General features: G+C 49.2%; 1 protein-coding gene across 1 annotated transcript in view; it reads left to right on the top strand.

The window, feature by feature from the left end:
- The window catches only part of FRMPD3 (FERM and PDZ domain containing 3), a 63,243-nt gene extending 52,400 nt beyond the window's left edge, over positions 1–10,843 (top strand). The window contains exons 13-14 of the mRNA XM_004590171.4: positions 5,341–6,162; positions 7,680–10,843. Of these exons, the coding sequence (XP_004590228.2) occupies positions 5,341–6,162; positions 7,680–10,732 (3,875 nt within the window). The 3' untranslated portion in view covers positions 10,733–10,843. The remainder of the gene's footprint in view (positions 1–5,340; positions 6,163–7,679) is intronic.
- The last annotated feature ends 2,861 nt before the right edge of the window (positions 10,844–13,704 follow it).

Genomic DNA, 13,704 nt, shown 5'->3' on the forward strand with positions numbered 1-13,704 from the left:
TCTTTATTTACTGCTTCATTCCCCAAATGGCTGCAATGGTCAGGACTGGGCCACTGCCAAAGCAGAAACCAAGAAATCCATCTTTGTCTCTCATGTGGATGTCAGGACCCGTATAGTTGGGTCATCTTCTGTTGCCTTTCCAGGTGCATTATCAGGGAGCTGGGTGGAAACCAAAGTAGCCACGAGCCAGGACTTCAACTGACACTCTGATCTGTGGTGCCAGCATTCCTAAGCAGCAGCTTCACCCGCTATGCCACAAGACTGACCCCCATTGGTCAATTTTTATGGTTGACTATTTGACCATAAATTTGAACAGTTTATTTTTGAAGTCCTGAGTTCTCATCCACTGATCTGTACCACACATTCTTGATTATTACTTTTTTGTACTAACTTTTGAAATCATGAAGTATAAGTCCTCCTCAGTTAATTTTTTAAATATTATTTTGGTTAGTTAAGTCACAATTTTATTTGAAATCTTGAATTATCTTGTGAATTTCTACAAAATCAGCTGGAGCTTTGATAAGGAATATGTTGGATTTGTGGGTCGATTTTAGAAATAATGCCATCATAATGATTTTAGATGTTCCAAGCCGTGAACGTACAATATCTTTCCATGTGTTTAAATCTTTAATTTCTTTCACAAATGTTATGTAGTTTTCAGTGTATATTCTTAGTATTGTCAAATTCATACCTTAGCATTTGTCTGTTTGATGCTATTATAAATAAAATAGTTTCCTAATTTCACTTTCGTATTGGTAATTGCTAGTATGTAAAATACTATTGATATTTGTATGTTAAGCTTATGCTTTCAGACTTGCTGTGTGTGTTTTTTTTTTATCATTTTCAATAGTTTATTAGTAGTTTCCTTGGCTGTTTCTAGCTACAAGGTCACGTCATCTACAAACAGAAATGTTGCTACTTTTTTCTTTCCAATATGGATGCCTTAAACTTGATTTTACTTTCAAATTGCTCCTGTTAGAATTTCTAGTGCTGAATAGAAGTGATGAGAGTAATCATGTTTTTTCCTGACACTGGGAGGAAGGCCTGCCGTCTTTCATGGATGATGGCAGATATGGTCAGTATAATAATATTTGCTGTAAGTTTTTAATAAATAAATGTCATGTTGAGAGAGGTCCCTTTTATTTCTAGTTTGTTTAGGGATTTTATCATGAAAGAGTTCTGAGTTTTGTCAAATGGTTTTCTGCATCCGTTGAGATGAACGTGCAGTTTTTATCGTGTCTTTTTTGTTAACATCAATTACTTTCATTGATTTTCGGATGATAAACCAAAAACTCACTGCAATAAGTCCCGCTTGGTCATAATGTATAATGTTTTTATTTTTTTATTTTTATTGAAAAGTCAGATATACAGAGAGGAGGAGAGACAGAGAGGAAGATCTTCCATCCAACGATTCACTCCCCAAGCAACTGCATCGGCCAGAGCTGAGCCGATCCGAACAAAGCCAAGAGCCCAGAATCTCCTCTCCTCTGGGTCTCCCATGTGGGTGCAGGGTCCCAAGGCTTTGGGCTGTCTTCGACTGCTTTCCCAGGCCACAAGCAGAAAGCTGGATGGGAAGTGGGGCTGCTAGGATTAGAACTGACGTCCATATGGGATCCCTGAGCGTGCAAGGCAAGGACTTTTGCTGCTAGACTACTGCTCTGGGCCCGTGATGTATAATTTTAACATCAGTTTCTATTGTAGTTTCCTGCATGGGTAGCAGGGGTCTAGGTGCTTGAGTTGTCATCCTCTGCTTTCCCAGGTACATTGTCAAACACTGAATCAGTATTTGGAGCTGGAGCTGATGCTCACATGGGATGCCAACATCATAGGACACTAGTTTAATGTACTACATTACAATGCCAGCCCCTGTGTAACATTTTAAAAATCTTTATTTGAGAGGCAAGGTAACAGAGAGAGAGGAAAAGGCAGGCAGAGAATGAGAGAGTGAGAGAGAGAATCTCCTATCTACGTTTTAGTTCCCAAATGTCTACATTTGGTTCCCAGATGGGTTGGGCCAGACCAAACCAGGAGCCAGGAAGTCCATCTGGTTCTCCCACATGGGTAGCAAGAGCCCAAATACTCAAACCATTTTCAATTGCTTTCCAAGATGCTTAAACAGGGAGCTGGACTGGAAGTGAATCAGCCTGAACATAAAATGGCTGGCACTCATATCGGGTACCAACATTGTAGGCTGTGGCTTAAGCTGATGTATCACCACACCAGCTCATAATTTTATCTTTGAAAACTGCTGGATTCAGTTTGTTAGTATTTTATTGAGGAACTTTGTACCTATATTCATAATAGATACTGGTCTATAAGTTTCTTGTGATGTTTGTCTGGCTTTGGTATCAAAGTAATATTGACCTTACAGAATGAGTTCAGAAGTATTCTTTTGTGAAGGAGATTTGTGAAGAATAGCTACAAATGCTTTTTTGAGCATTTGTTAGAATTCACCAGTGAAATCATCTGGGCCTGGATTTCTTTGTTACATGGTGAGAGTGTTCTCGATTATTAGTAAAATTTATTTTCCTACTATTGGCCTGTTTGGATTTTCTGTATTCTTGAATACATTCCAATCAACCATGTATTTCTAAGAATTTGTCCATATCATATCTAATTCATTGCCGCAAACATTCATCATATTCCCTGGTTCCACATCTGTATGTTCTGCTGTGATATCTTATTTATTCCTGATTTTGGTAATCTGAGTCTTCATTCTTGCTTAGTCTAACTAGGGATTTATTCATTTGGTCTTTTCAAGGAACCAACTTTTCACTTCATTGATTTTTTTCTTGTTCTCTGTACTATTTCCTTGTGCTTTCTTTGCATTTAGTTCACACCTCTTTCTCTAATTTCTTCAGGTAGAAGTTTAGATTGTTTAGATGAAGTCTTTCTTTTTTAAAATAGAAGCATTTGTAGCTATAAATTTCCCTTTTAAGAACTTACACTAGCTAGATCTCATAAATTTTGATATGTTGTATCTTGATTTTTATTCATCTTAATATATTTTGTCATTTCTCTCATGATTTATTCGCTAGTTCCTTGGTTGTTTAGAAGTGCTTTTGTGTCCTCATATTCCTGAAATTCCTAAACTTACTTTTGTCATTGATTTCTAGTAAAAATAAGTTGTGTCCAGGAATCATAAAATGAGTGATTTGTTATCCTTTTAAAATTGTTTATGGCTAGTTTTATGGCCTGATATAGGATCTGTCGAAGACAGTGTTCCGTGTGCCTATGAGACAATGGGCATTATTTCTTTAAAAAAAGATTTATCTATCTTCACTGGAAAGGCAAATCTACGGAGAAGGAGGGTCATAAAGATCTTCTATCATCTGCTGGTTCACTTCCCAAATGGCCACAATGGCCAGAGCTGAGTTGATCCAAATCCAGCAGGTTCTTGCTGGTCTCCCATGTGGGTACAAGGTCTCAAGGCCTTGGGACATCCTCCACTGCTTTTCCAAGCCATAAGCAGGGAGCTGGATGTGAAATGGAGCAGTTGGGACATGAACAGGCACCCTTATGGGATCCCGGCGCTTGCGAGGAGACAGCCAATTGAGCCATTGTACCACACTAAAAATGAATATTCTGCTGCAAATAGGTGAAGTGTCCATAGAATTGTCTTAGTGGTAGTTAGCTTATAATGTTCAGATCCTTCATTTTCTTGTTGTTCTTCTGCTTACTTATTTTATCCATTGTTATCAAGTGGGTTATTAAAGTCTATAACTTTTACTGCTTAATTGTTTATTTTCCCCTCCAACTCAGGCTGTTTTTGTCTTCGTATTTTGGAACACATTTCTGGTGTTAGGTTCCAGTGCTGTTTTTGTCAAGCTGTGAGCTATAGTGGAAGGCAAAAAATGACAATTGACTATCAAACTGGAGTTAAAGTCATTTTGAGGTCATGTTTTCCAGCATCATGACTATAGTAATGAGCTATAAGGTAATGATTAAAACTATGGGTTTGAATGGCTAGTGTTAAGGTGCAGGTTAAGCTGCTTCCTTCAATCCTTGCATCCCATAATTGAGAGCTTCTTTGGTTCCCAGCTGGTCTTCTTCTGATCCAGTTCCCTGCTAATGCATCCGAGAAGGCAACTCAAGGTATCCCGACTACTTAGGCCCCTGCCGCCCATGTGAGAGATCAGAATTAAATTTGTGGCTTCTGGCTTCAGCCTGGCTTAAATCTGGTTATGGCTGCCATTTGGGAAGCAAATCAACAGATGGAAGATTTTTCTGTTGTTGTATCTTTCAAATAAACAGATGAATGAATAAATCTTTTTTAAAAGACATGAGTTTGTACCTGTATTCAAGTCCACTCAAACAATTAAGTTTGTATCTGTTACTTCCTCCCTGAAATGGGGATAATAATGAGAATACCTACCCCTACCTCATTGGGTTGTGAGGATTAAATGAGCCTAGGTTAGTGCTGACAGTCGAGTGAATTGCACAGTCTGAATATATTCTCAAATAACATGGCAAGGGGCTTCCAGGGTGGGACAGAGAAGCCAGGCACAGGCAAAGTAAAAAAAAAAAAGTAGTTCTCAGATGTACATACCTACCGCCATTAAGAGCCGCTTACGATTTGTGCCACATGTATGCATAACAAGCAGGGATGGCACTGCATGAATCCAGAGAAGTAATAAGGTTTGAATAATTAGCAGATTGCTCTCTCACCTTCCTCCCACATGTGCTTATTGGGCCATATCTCCAGTACACCTTGCATATTCAAATGTCCAGGATTGCTATTAAGAGAGCATTATTCTTTTAGGGTGCGTCTATGGCCCTCCTCTTTGAAATGGAAACACTTAGGCATTGCATGGAGCCTGCTTAACACTTTTACAGTGAAGCATTAATAATTTGTGAGATGTATTGCCTTTGCCTAGAAGACATCCCAAATCACTAAAGGACTCAGAGCAGCAGAGTACTGGCTGTTGGAAAGGCTCTGAAAGGGTGCATACAGGAGCAGCAATGGTTCCAAAGGGAGCAGAAAACAAATCACACCTCTTTAAGAACATTTGCAACTGACTCTCACAGCAGATGTATCAGTGTAAGAGGCTGGCTGTGCCCAGATACCAAGATGTCTGTCCCATGTGACCACATGCCTTTTCCCAGAGGTGATGGGGCTACTAGCAGTTCAGGTTAGTAAGTTCCCCTCAGTCTGCCTCTGTGTTCAGGGTCAACTATAACATCAACTCTCCTTGCCGTGTTGCTCTCATAGCTAGATAGTGCTTTCTCGTAGTACCTGTCACCCAACTGAGCTGCAGCGACAAGGTCAAAAATGCCAAGGGAGCACAGCCACAGTCGTCAGCTCCAGGGCTCACCTGTTGATTCTCTTTCTGGGTTTAGATTACATGCACAGCGCCAACCGCCCTGTCACTGGGGGCCACCTGGGGAAAAAGGAGAGTAGTTATGTGGGCAGCGTGGGCACCAGCCCCAGGAAGTCGAGCCGTTGCACGCCCTCGTCTGCCGACTCTGAGCTTGTCAGCTTCTGCTACCTCCACATGCGGGAACAAAGGAAGGAGCAGGAAAGCCGAACGGATGTCAACGAGAACCTAATCTTCTTTGAAGAGACCAGGCCCCGGACCAAGTCTGATCCCACATCAAAAAGTTCTGGCCAAGGTTATGAAGTGGTCCCTGATGACTTTGATGCAGCCAGTCTAGACCATGAGCCTTGTGCCAGCAGGGCCCGGTCTTACACCTTGGACAATTCCCTTGGGCCTGAAGCCCTGAATTTCTACTGTGACTCTTGCAAAGCCAAACTCCAGGAGCAGCTGGGCCCTCGCCAGGGTGGGAGGCCTGGCTCCTCTCATGACAACATGGTAGACCTCATGTCCTTACCACCACCTGGTAGTGAGGAAGAGGAGGAAGAGGAAGATGAGACAACTTCTCTGTTGCCTGCCATTGCTGCCCCACCCCCTGGTTTCCGAGACAACAGTTCTGATGAGGATGACCCCAAGCGCCGAGCTGTCCAGAGCCAGGAGCAGGGCCGCCATCTGCGTGGACTTCTTTACGATGAGATACCAGTGACATTGATTGACAGTGTGCAGACACGGACAGTCCGAGATCATGCCCAGGAGCTGGATGATGCCTTGGTATCTACTCTGCAGGCTCTGGAAGCCCTGGCTGCTTCGGAGGATGGACCACACCCCCCAGCCCCACAGACTGCAGGTAATCGGCCTCTCCTCCTCCCTCTTGCTTCTCTTTCCTTCTCCTAGCCGTGAAGGGCCAGCTACTGACATTTCCTCCCATGCAGATTTCAAAGCCACTTTAGTGTGTCAGGGCAATGAGTGGGCCAGAGGTAGTTCAGATAGGGTCAAGGGAGCAACGATGTTATGGCTGAGATTGACTTTCAGCTCTAACTAGAGCACGAGCTCCATGCATTCCATAGCTTTGAAAATGTCTTGCAGTTGAATCCCAGGTTTTGAGACTGTGACAATTATGGAGTCAGGCAGGATGCAGCAACAGAGGAAAATTGTCAGAGATCTAAGAGATAGGCAAAGAACAGCTGCATGCAGATGATTGGAAACAAAACAAAACAGCCAAGTTCCCATCCAGTCACCTGGGATCAGGGAGCTGACAGTCATCCCTGCTCAGAGCTGAGGTCTTAATTCTGCTTCGGAAGTTGAATCAGATGTGCTTGAACCCTGATTTCTTCACTCACTGTCACTGTGACCTTGGGCAAAGTAATTACTTCCTGTGAACCTCACTTTTGTCATCTTAAATGAGGCTTGATAATAATAATCATGTTATCATTCTTGCAAAGCACTTCAGCACTGACAAGCACACAGTAAGCACTCAGTAAACTATGGTTAATTATTATTTGATAAGCAAACCATGCCACATGCATGCTCTTGCTTGCTGTAGACACATGCACATCTGTCCATCTTCGAGACAAACGCACCTGTCACACATGCACCTATACTTACATGTACATACTTCCGTGCAGAGACAGCTGTTTTTAAAGGAGGCAAATTATCAGCAACAGCAAAGAAACTGAAAGGCAAAGTATGAAAAAAGAATGTGAGGGCAAGGAAAAGTGTGAACAGAAAGGGTTAGGGGACTGGGGTTGTAAGCAGCCTGTTTTTTTCTGCATGTCAGGACACTCTTGGCATTGGGCAGCCCCCATGTGTTTGGCTTCCAGGGCAGCTATTCCTCTTTGCACAGAATCTGGAGCTGCAAATCCTGGCTTCTCCCAGGTTCAACGCCCATGTAAATGCTAGAGAGAAGACAAGCTCAGCTAAATGGCCTCATTTGCATGGGCTCTGGGTGGGTCATGGCCAGATGAGGGAGGACCTCTCATTGCCAGCCTTCTTCAGAACAATTAACAAAAATTTCCTAGCTGTTTGGATCTGAAAATAGTGTTGATTAGCATGTGGGTTTGCATGTAATTTGCATGTCAATTCACCACCCAATTGCCCAGATCTTCTCTTTGCCTCTTTTGTTTCCCTGTTGGAGTCCAGCCCTTCCTAGCCCTTATCCCTGCTTACCTCTCGTTGTCCCTCCTGCCAGCTCTTCCCACACACAGTCCCTATTACCCATTCCCTGCCTGTCTTTCCCCGGCTTGAACAACTGCTGGCTGGCTAACCTTGGCTTCCACGAAGTCGCTATACCACTGAATGGAAGCAACATTGATCAGAACGTGATCGTACTTAAGTATAACAAGCGCCCCTTCTCTGTTTCTCCAGGTCTGATTGTGCTGGCCACAATTACTCCTGAATCATCACTGGACTCTGGCCATGAAACCAATTCTTCGGAGCTCACAGACATGTCGGAGATGATGTCAGCCATGAAGCAGCACCAGAACACCACCTACTTTTTGGCCCAACATCTCAACAAGGAGAGCCTCCTTGCCCGCAAAGACCTGCCCTTCAGAATCCAGAGCTGTGCGGCCCAGGCTGTTCTCACAGCTCCTTACTCTCTCGGACATCCAGACCCCAACCCATCCTTGCAGCCAGCTGTCACAGGCCAGAGTCCTGGTCCCCCTGGCGCTCGGAGGAAGCTGCCCCCATCAGAGGCTCAGAACCAGGGAGAGCGAACATACTCCCTGGCAGTGCACCCTGCCCTGTCCCCTCAGCTTAGCGAGCAGAAGAATTTGAGCCTGCTGTCGCCAGTGCCTGAGGACAAAGGGCCTGGCCACAGTAGGGCAGGTTTGGAGATGTCACGGAGAGCCCCTACACCATCCCTCAGTGATGAGCAGGTCTCAGAGCTGAGGGAGAAGCTGCCCAAGGAGGTCAGGTTGAGCCCCAAGCTTATCCTGGACCCCAAAGGCAGCGTAACTCCAGCCATCATCTCAGCAGCCCTGCAGCAGGTGGTCCACAGTAAGAGCTTGGCCAGCCCCAGCGGGGCCCTGGCAGCCACCCCCAGCAGGGAGGAGAGAAGGCTAGAGGGCAGCACAGGGAGGCCCGACATCAGCAGGGGCAGACCAGAAGCTGGCATGGTGAGCAGCAGTGCTGCTAAGAATCTGAAGTTCCCCATGAGCCCTGGTGCCACGGATATTGTGCGGAGTCCCCAGCGGCAGCTTGGCCCGGAGGCCTCCCCCAGCTCCAGAGCACCTGCAGGCAGCCGGGCTGAGAGCATCCACCTCTCACCACCGGAAGACAGGATGCCTGTTCCCGGTTACCCTCCCAAAAGCTATTTTCTACGAGCAAGCCGAGAGTCAGTGGGCAAACCAGCTACGGGGGAGGGGGCAAGCAAGGCTACTGGACCAGAGGAGGCCAAGCCTACCCTGTACAAGCAGGGCACTTCCTCCAGCCCGGGGGAGGGAGGGAAGTGGGAGACACCCAAAAGCAGCAAGCTCGAGGAGACCAGCCTGGTGCCCCGAGCTGGCTACTCTGTGGCTCTACAGAGCCCCAGTTGCCAGTCACGAAGCCACAGCCCCAGCTGCCAGCCCCGGGGGCCCAGCCCCAGCAGCCAGTCCCGAGGTCAGAGCCCCAGCTGCCAGCCTCGAGGCCAGAGCCCACTGAGGCCTCCAGCTGCCAGCCGGCAAGTGAGCACCATGCCCTCCAGGAAGCTCGAGACGACCCTGGATGGAGCCCACTCAGCCTCCGAAGGCCCCACGAAGCCCAAGTCGTCCAGAGGGCCTTTCCGGCTTCGTAATTTATTCTCAGCCACCTTCCCAACCCGCCAGAAGAAGGAGACAGATGAACGACAGGCCCAGCTGCAGAAGGTCAAGCAGTATGAGTTGGAGTTCCTCGAGGAACTTCTAAAGCCACCCAGCCAGGGGGAGCTGCCAGGCACTGAGTACTTGCAGCCCCCAGCCCCTGGCCGCTGCAGTTGCCAGCTCCGAAGCAGTCCTGTGCAACAGGGGCCTGGCATGTCCCGAGAGCAGAGGCGCAGCTGCGACTGCAAGCGCATCAGCAGGGGGGGCAGGCCACAGGCCGCCCAGGTACCTGCACCCAGCCTCCGGGGGAGGGAGAGGGACAGGGTACCCCCTACCCAGAAGCAACCAGAGGCTGGCCCGAGCTTGAGCCTCAGCAGCCCCATCAACGTCCGGCGGATCCGCTCCACCAGCCTGGAATCCCGTGAGTGCCGATCGGACCCCGAGAGTGGCGTTTCCTGCCTGACCACGTGTGCCTCCGGGGGTGAGTGTCTGGGAGCACCCAATTACAGGAAACTGATGCGCCGCTACAGTATCAGTGAGCTGGACCAGGGTGACAGGGCCTCGCTGACCTCAGACGTCTACCCACACCCGCCCCTAGGCATGCTGCCCAGGGAGGTCAAAGAGATAGAGACAGGCCTCCCGCTGAGCGTGGGCCCCAAAAGCAAGTGTCTGGAGTCGCCAACCCTGGGAGATCCCTCATACGTCCAGGTCACCCCTGAGACCAAAGGCCCCAGACAGATGGCCGTATTCTCCCTGCCTGAGGAGGTGTACCGGAAATCAGCTGAACTGGATGAGGACAGCGAGAGCAGCAAGTGCTGCTCCATCCGCTACTGCTTCTACTACCGCAAGTGCGACATGGTGGATGATGCCAGTGATGGCAAGGACGAACTCTCGTACTCCATTCCCATGAAGATTCTGCCTGGCATGAAGTTGGATGAGCAGGTGGTGCCTGTGGTGAGCAGGACCCTGCAAGTCCTGGATGCTGCCACCTGCAGTAGTCCTGAGGCTGCTCGCACGCAGGAGATTGACCTTCGGGTGTCCACCTTCGAGGGGAGCCTGGCCAAGATCAATGCCCTGCGGGCCCATGCCTATGGCCTCCCTGATGGTTTCCTAGCTGCCCGGCTGGACACCAATGAGCTGCTGACAGTCCTGCGGCAGTGTGTGGCCAGCCCTGAGGCCCGTGCCCCCAAGCCCTATGTCTCTCAAATCTCTGAGTACAAACTGGAGCTGGCTCTCAAGTTCAAAGAGCTCCGGGCCTCCTGCCGCCGTGTGGCCAACGTGGACAAGAGCCCCACTCACATGCTGGCAGCCATCACAGGCAGCTTCCAGGTGCTGAGCAGTCTCATCGAGACCTTTGTGCGACTGGTCTTCATCGTGCGCTCAGAGGCTCAGCGCCAAGAGCTACTGGCCAAAGTAGAGGAGGTGGTGAGGAACTACACCTTCCTGCTGCGTGCAGCTGAGGAGTCCACAGCCCGGAACCTCAACCAACAGCAGCAGCAGCAGCAGTTGCAGCCACTGCAGCCACCGCAGCAGGTGGCAGCTGCTACTGGGGCAGCCACAGGGCACCCACCAGGCTCTCCAACTTCGGCGACTGTTATGAGCACATTCACCCGCTCCTTAAAAACCCTGATTAAGTAGGGCATCTGCCTAGGTCTAGCCCCCTCCCCAGGTCTGAGCTTTGTGGTCCTTTGCATCTTATGGTGAGTGTGTGTGATCTGTTGGACCAATTAGGGTCCAAGAGCCCATCACTTTCCCCTTTTTCCTTGGAGCAACAACTTCCCGGATTGAGTCTCTCTCTCTCTCTCTCTCTCTCTCTCTCTCTCTCTCTCTCTCTCTCTCTCTCTCTCTCTGTCTCAAGGGCTGCAGGCCCAGCCGCCACCCTGGCTGTTCTCAGCCCTTCCCTGGCCTCTGGGCGTCACTGTGAGGGCAAAGACCCTTGGTCACGATGCCCAGCACAGAGCTGTATTTTCTCTCTGAGTGCATACAGGTGCCCTCAGGCCACTTCATGCTCTGTGTTGGGTGCCGCTATGGGAAGCCAGAGCCTGAGTGCTTCCTGGCATCTGTTCCTCTGCAGGAGGAGGGGTGGGCAATGCGGCCTTCGGTCCACATCGCACCTCCCACTCACCTTGGGCTACCACAGCCCAAGGGCCTGTGCCCTGGGTGGGACGTTGGCAGAACACAGCCCTCCGCAGGCTGTCCCGCGGCCAGCACAATAGGCTGGCAGCCTCGGGAGCCCCTCGCCCCCGAGTCCAGTAGCTCCACACCAGCCATCCCCAAAGTGCCCTGGCCTCTCACTGGGTGGTGGGGCAGGGCAGCTCAGTCCACTAGGGAGCAAGCCTCTGGGATCACCCCCACTCATTTGGGGTCAGGTACCTGGTGAAAATGTCTGCTCTAGGTATACCTAGAGCAGGCCTTGAGCCCACCTGGCCCAGCCTGGCCCAGCGTAGAGGACTGTCGCTGCCGGCATGTGGCTCCTCCCCTCTCGACATCTCTAGCAGACAGACTGTCCTTAGGAGTTTGACGTAGCTATGGATTGGGGTGGGGGGTGGGGGGGAGGGGGGAAAGGGGATGGTGATGACTATATCTTAACACTTCTGGAAGCTAGTGTGATATGTTAATCCTGAGTATCTGCTTTGGCTCTGTATTGACCCTGTGGATTTGTCTCTCTAAGAAAAGAAGCTGAGCGCCTTACCCGGTGCAGTCCTGCACCTCCCTCTCCCTCTCTGGAGCCATCTAGAAGGGAAGTCACACTGTTTAGCATCCTCCTTGACACACATCTCCTCTTGCTGCTGCTACCACCACTGCCGCCACCGCTGCTGCCACCACCACCACCACCACCTCCACTGCCCCTGCTACCCTCCTATCCCACCCTGCTTCCCATGCCACCTCCTGGGAGTGAAGACACGGAGTCCCTACCGATTGCCCCCACTGTAGGGAACATAGAAAGCCAATGTTTCTTCTGTATAGATTGCTTCTCATTCTGCCCTGTGAATCTCCCTCTGTGTTGTACACCCCCATGCGCTGCGTCTGCCTCTCTGTCATCCTCGTGTGAGAGGCCCGTGTGAACCTCCCATTCACCCATAAGTTTTATAAAGATGTACACTGTGCTTAACCCCTGCCCATCTTTGGTACCCCTAGCGCAATAAAGGCTTCCCCTCCCTGCTCCCCTGAGTGGTGAGACCTTCCTGGCCAGGACGAGGGGCCTCCTTCTGTAGAAGCCAGGCCCCACCTTCCTGGCCTCTCTCTCCTGCCACAGGACCAAGTTGTTTCATGGGCCAGCGATGCAGCCAGTGGGGAGCCCCTCCCCCACGACCACTGCCAGCCAGAAAGCTGACATGGTCTTCTTCTCCTAACTTCTTGATCCTGCACCTTTGCCACTCAACGACCTGCCTGTGTCATCTCATCACCACCCTTCACCTCTCCTTCAGCCTCATGGAGAGGGAACATTTTCTAATGTCTGTATATAGTATATATACTACACAAAATATATAAATTATATATATATACTAATTTATGTCTTGTTTTTCAAACAAGAATGAGTAAATCTATTCATCCAACTATCCCAACTTGTCTTTGCGGTGTGTCTCTGTGCATATCTTTGTGTCCTGGAAATGTTGGTTGGTCGCCGCCCTTTGCAGGCTCCCCTGGGTTTCTGCTGACAGGACCTGCCCTCCCCCCACTGAATACTGTGGGCTAAGGACTCTGCTCCTGCCACGTCCCATGTCCTCAATGTACAAGGGATCCCCTCTACTTCTCTGAGTAGTGTCCTGCTTGTCATTGGAACTTGGATGTTGTCTACTCCATTCTCTTGTCACTGGGTCCCCTGGCTCACCTGGATGTTAAAACTGGGGCCTCAGAACGGAAGGCAGAAAAGTAAAGTATTCCGTGCTAGGGTACACCAATGGTCTAGGTATCAGGGAACAGGGATTCCAGCCATCTCTTTGCTGGGATTGGAAAATGATACCTGTCCCTCTGAAATGTGTCCATTGTAGCCCATCTGTTTCATAGTGTGGCCTAAGGAATCCCTTGCAATTACCTCGTGACAGTGTGTTGAGGGGCTAATTGTTTGGCTAGAAGTATCACAGCCCTAAGCAGGGCCAGCAGCTCTGGGTTTCCAGAAAGTTACCTACTTGTGAGAAGTTATTTTGTTTCTTCTGCTCTCTTATTTCCTTCTAATGATCACAGCTCCCCGCTATCCTGGGAAGCACTTTTGTGCCAAAGATTCCTTGCTGTATCAAATCCCCAACCCGGAATGTGTTCCAAATGAAAGTTCACCCTATGAATGAAGACAGTCCTGTGGGTACAAGGGTAGGCTCATTTCATTCCTGTTCAGCCCCACTGGCCTTGTTTGCTAAGTCCACAGATTGTGCCGTCATCAACACTGGTCCCGAGTCCTTGCTTCCAAAGGTAATCTCAGTCTTTGTGTCTATGAAGGTGACGGCTGGAAAAGGTTGGATTCAAACCACTGAAGAGGAGCCAGAGTTGGGCACTGTCCACAACATTCCCCAGCAGCAAACAGGAGCTCCGCTCTGCACACCAGTACTGGGGAGAGAGCTCTGAGCAACAGTCCCAGGACTAATGGCAAACTCTCCTGGTTCCTGCCAACCCAA

The sequence above is a fragment of the Ochotona princeps genome, chromosome X (assembly GCF_030435755.1).
Source record: "Ochotona princeps isolate mOchPri1 chromosome X, mOchPri1.hap1, whole genome shotgun sequence".
NCBI classification, from domain to species: domain Eukaryota; kingdom Metazoa; phylum Chordata; class Mammalia; order Lagomorpha; family Ochotonidae; genus Ochotona; species Ochotona princeps.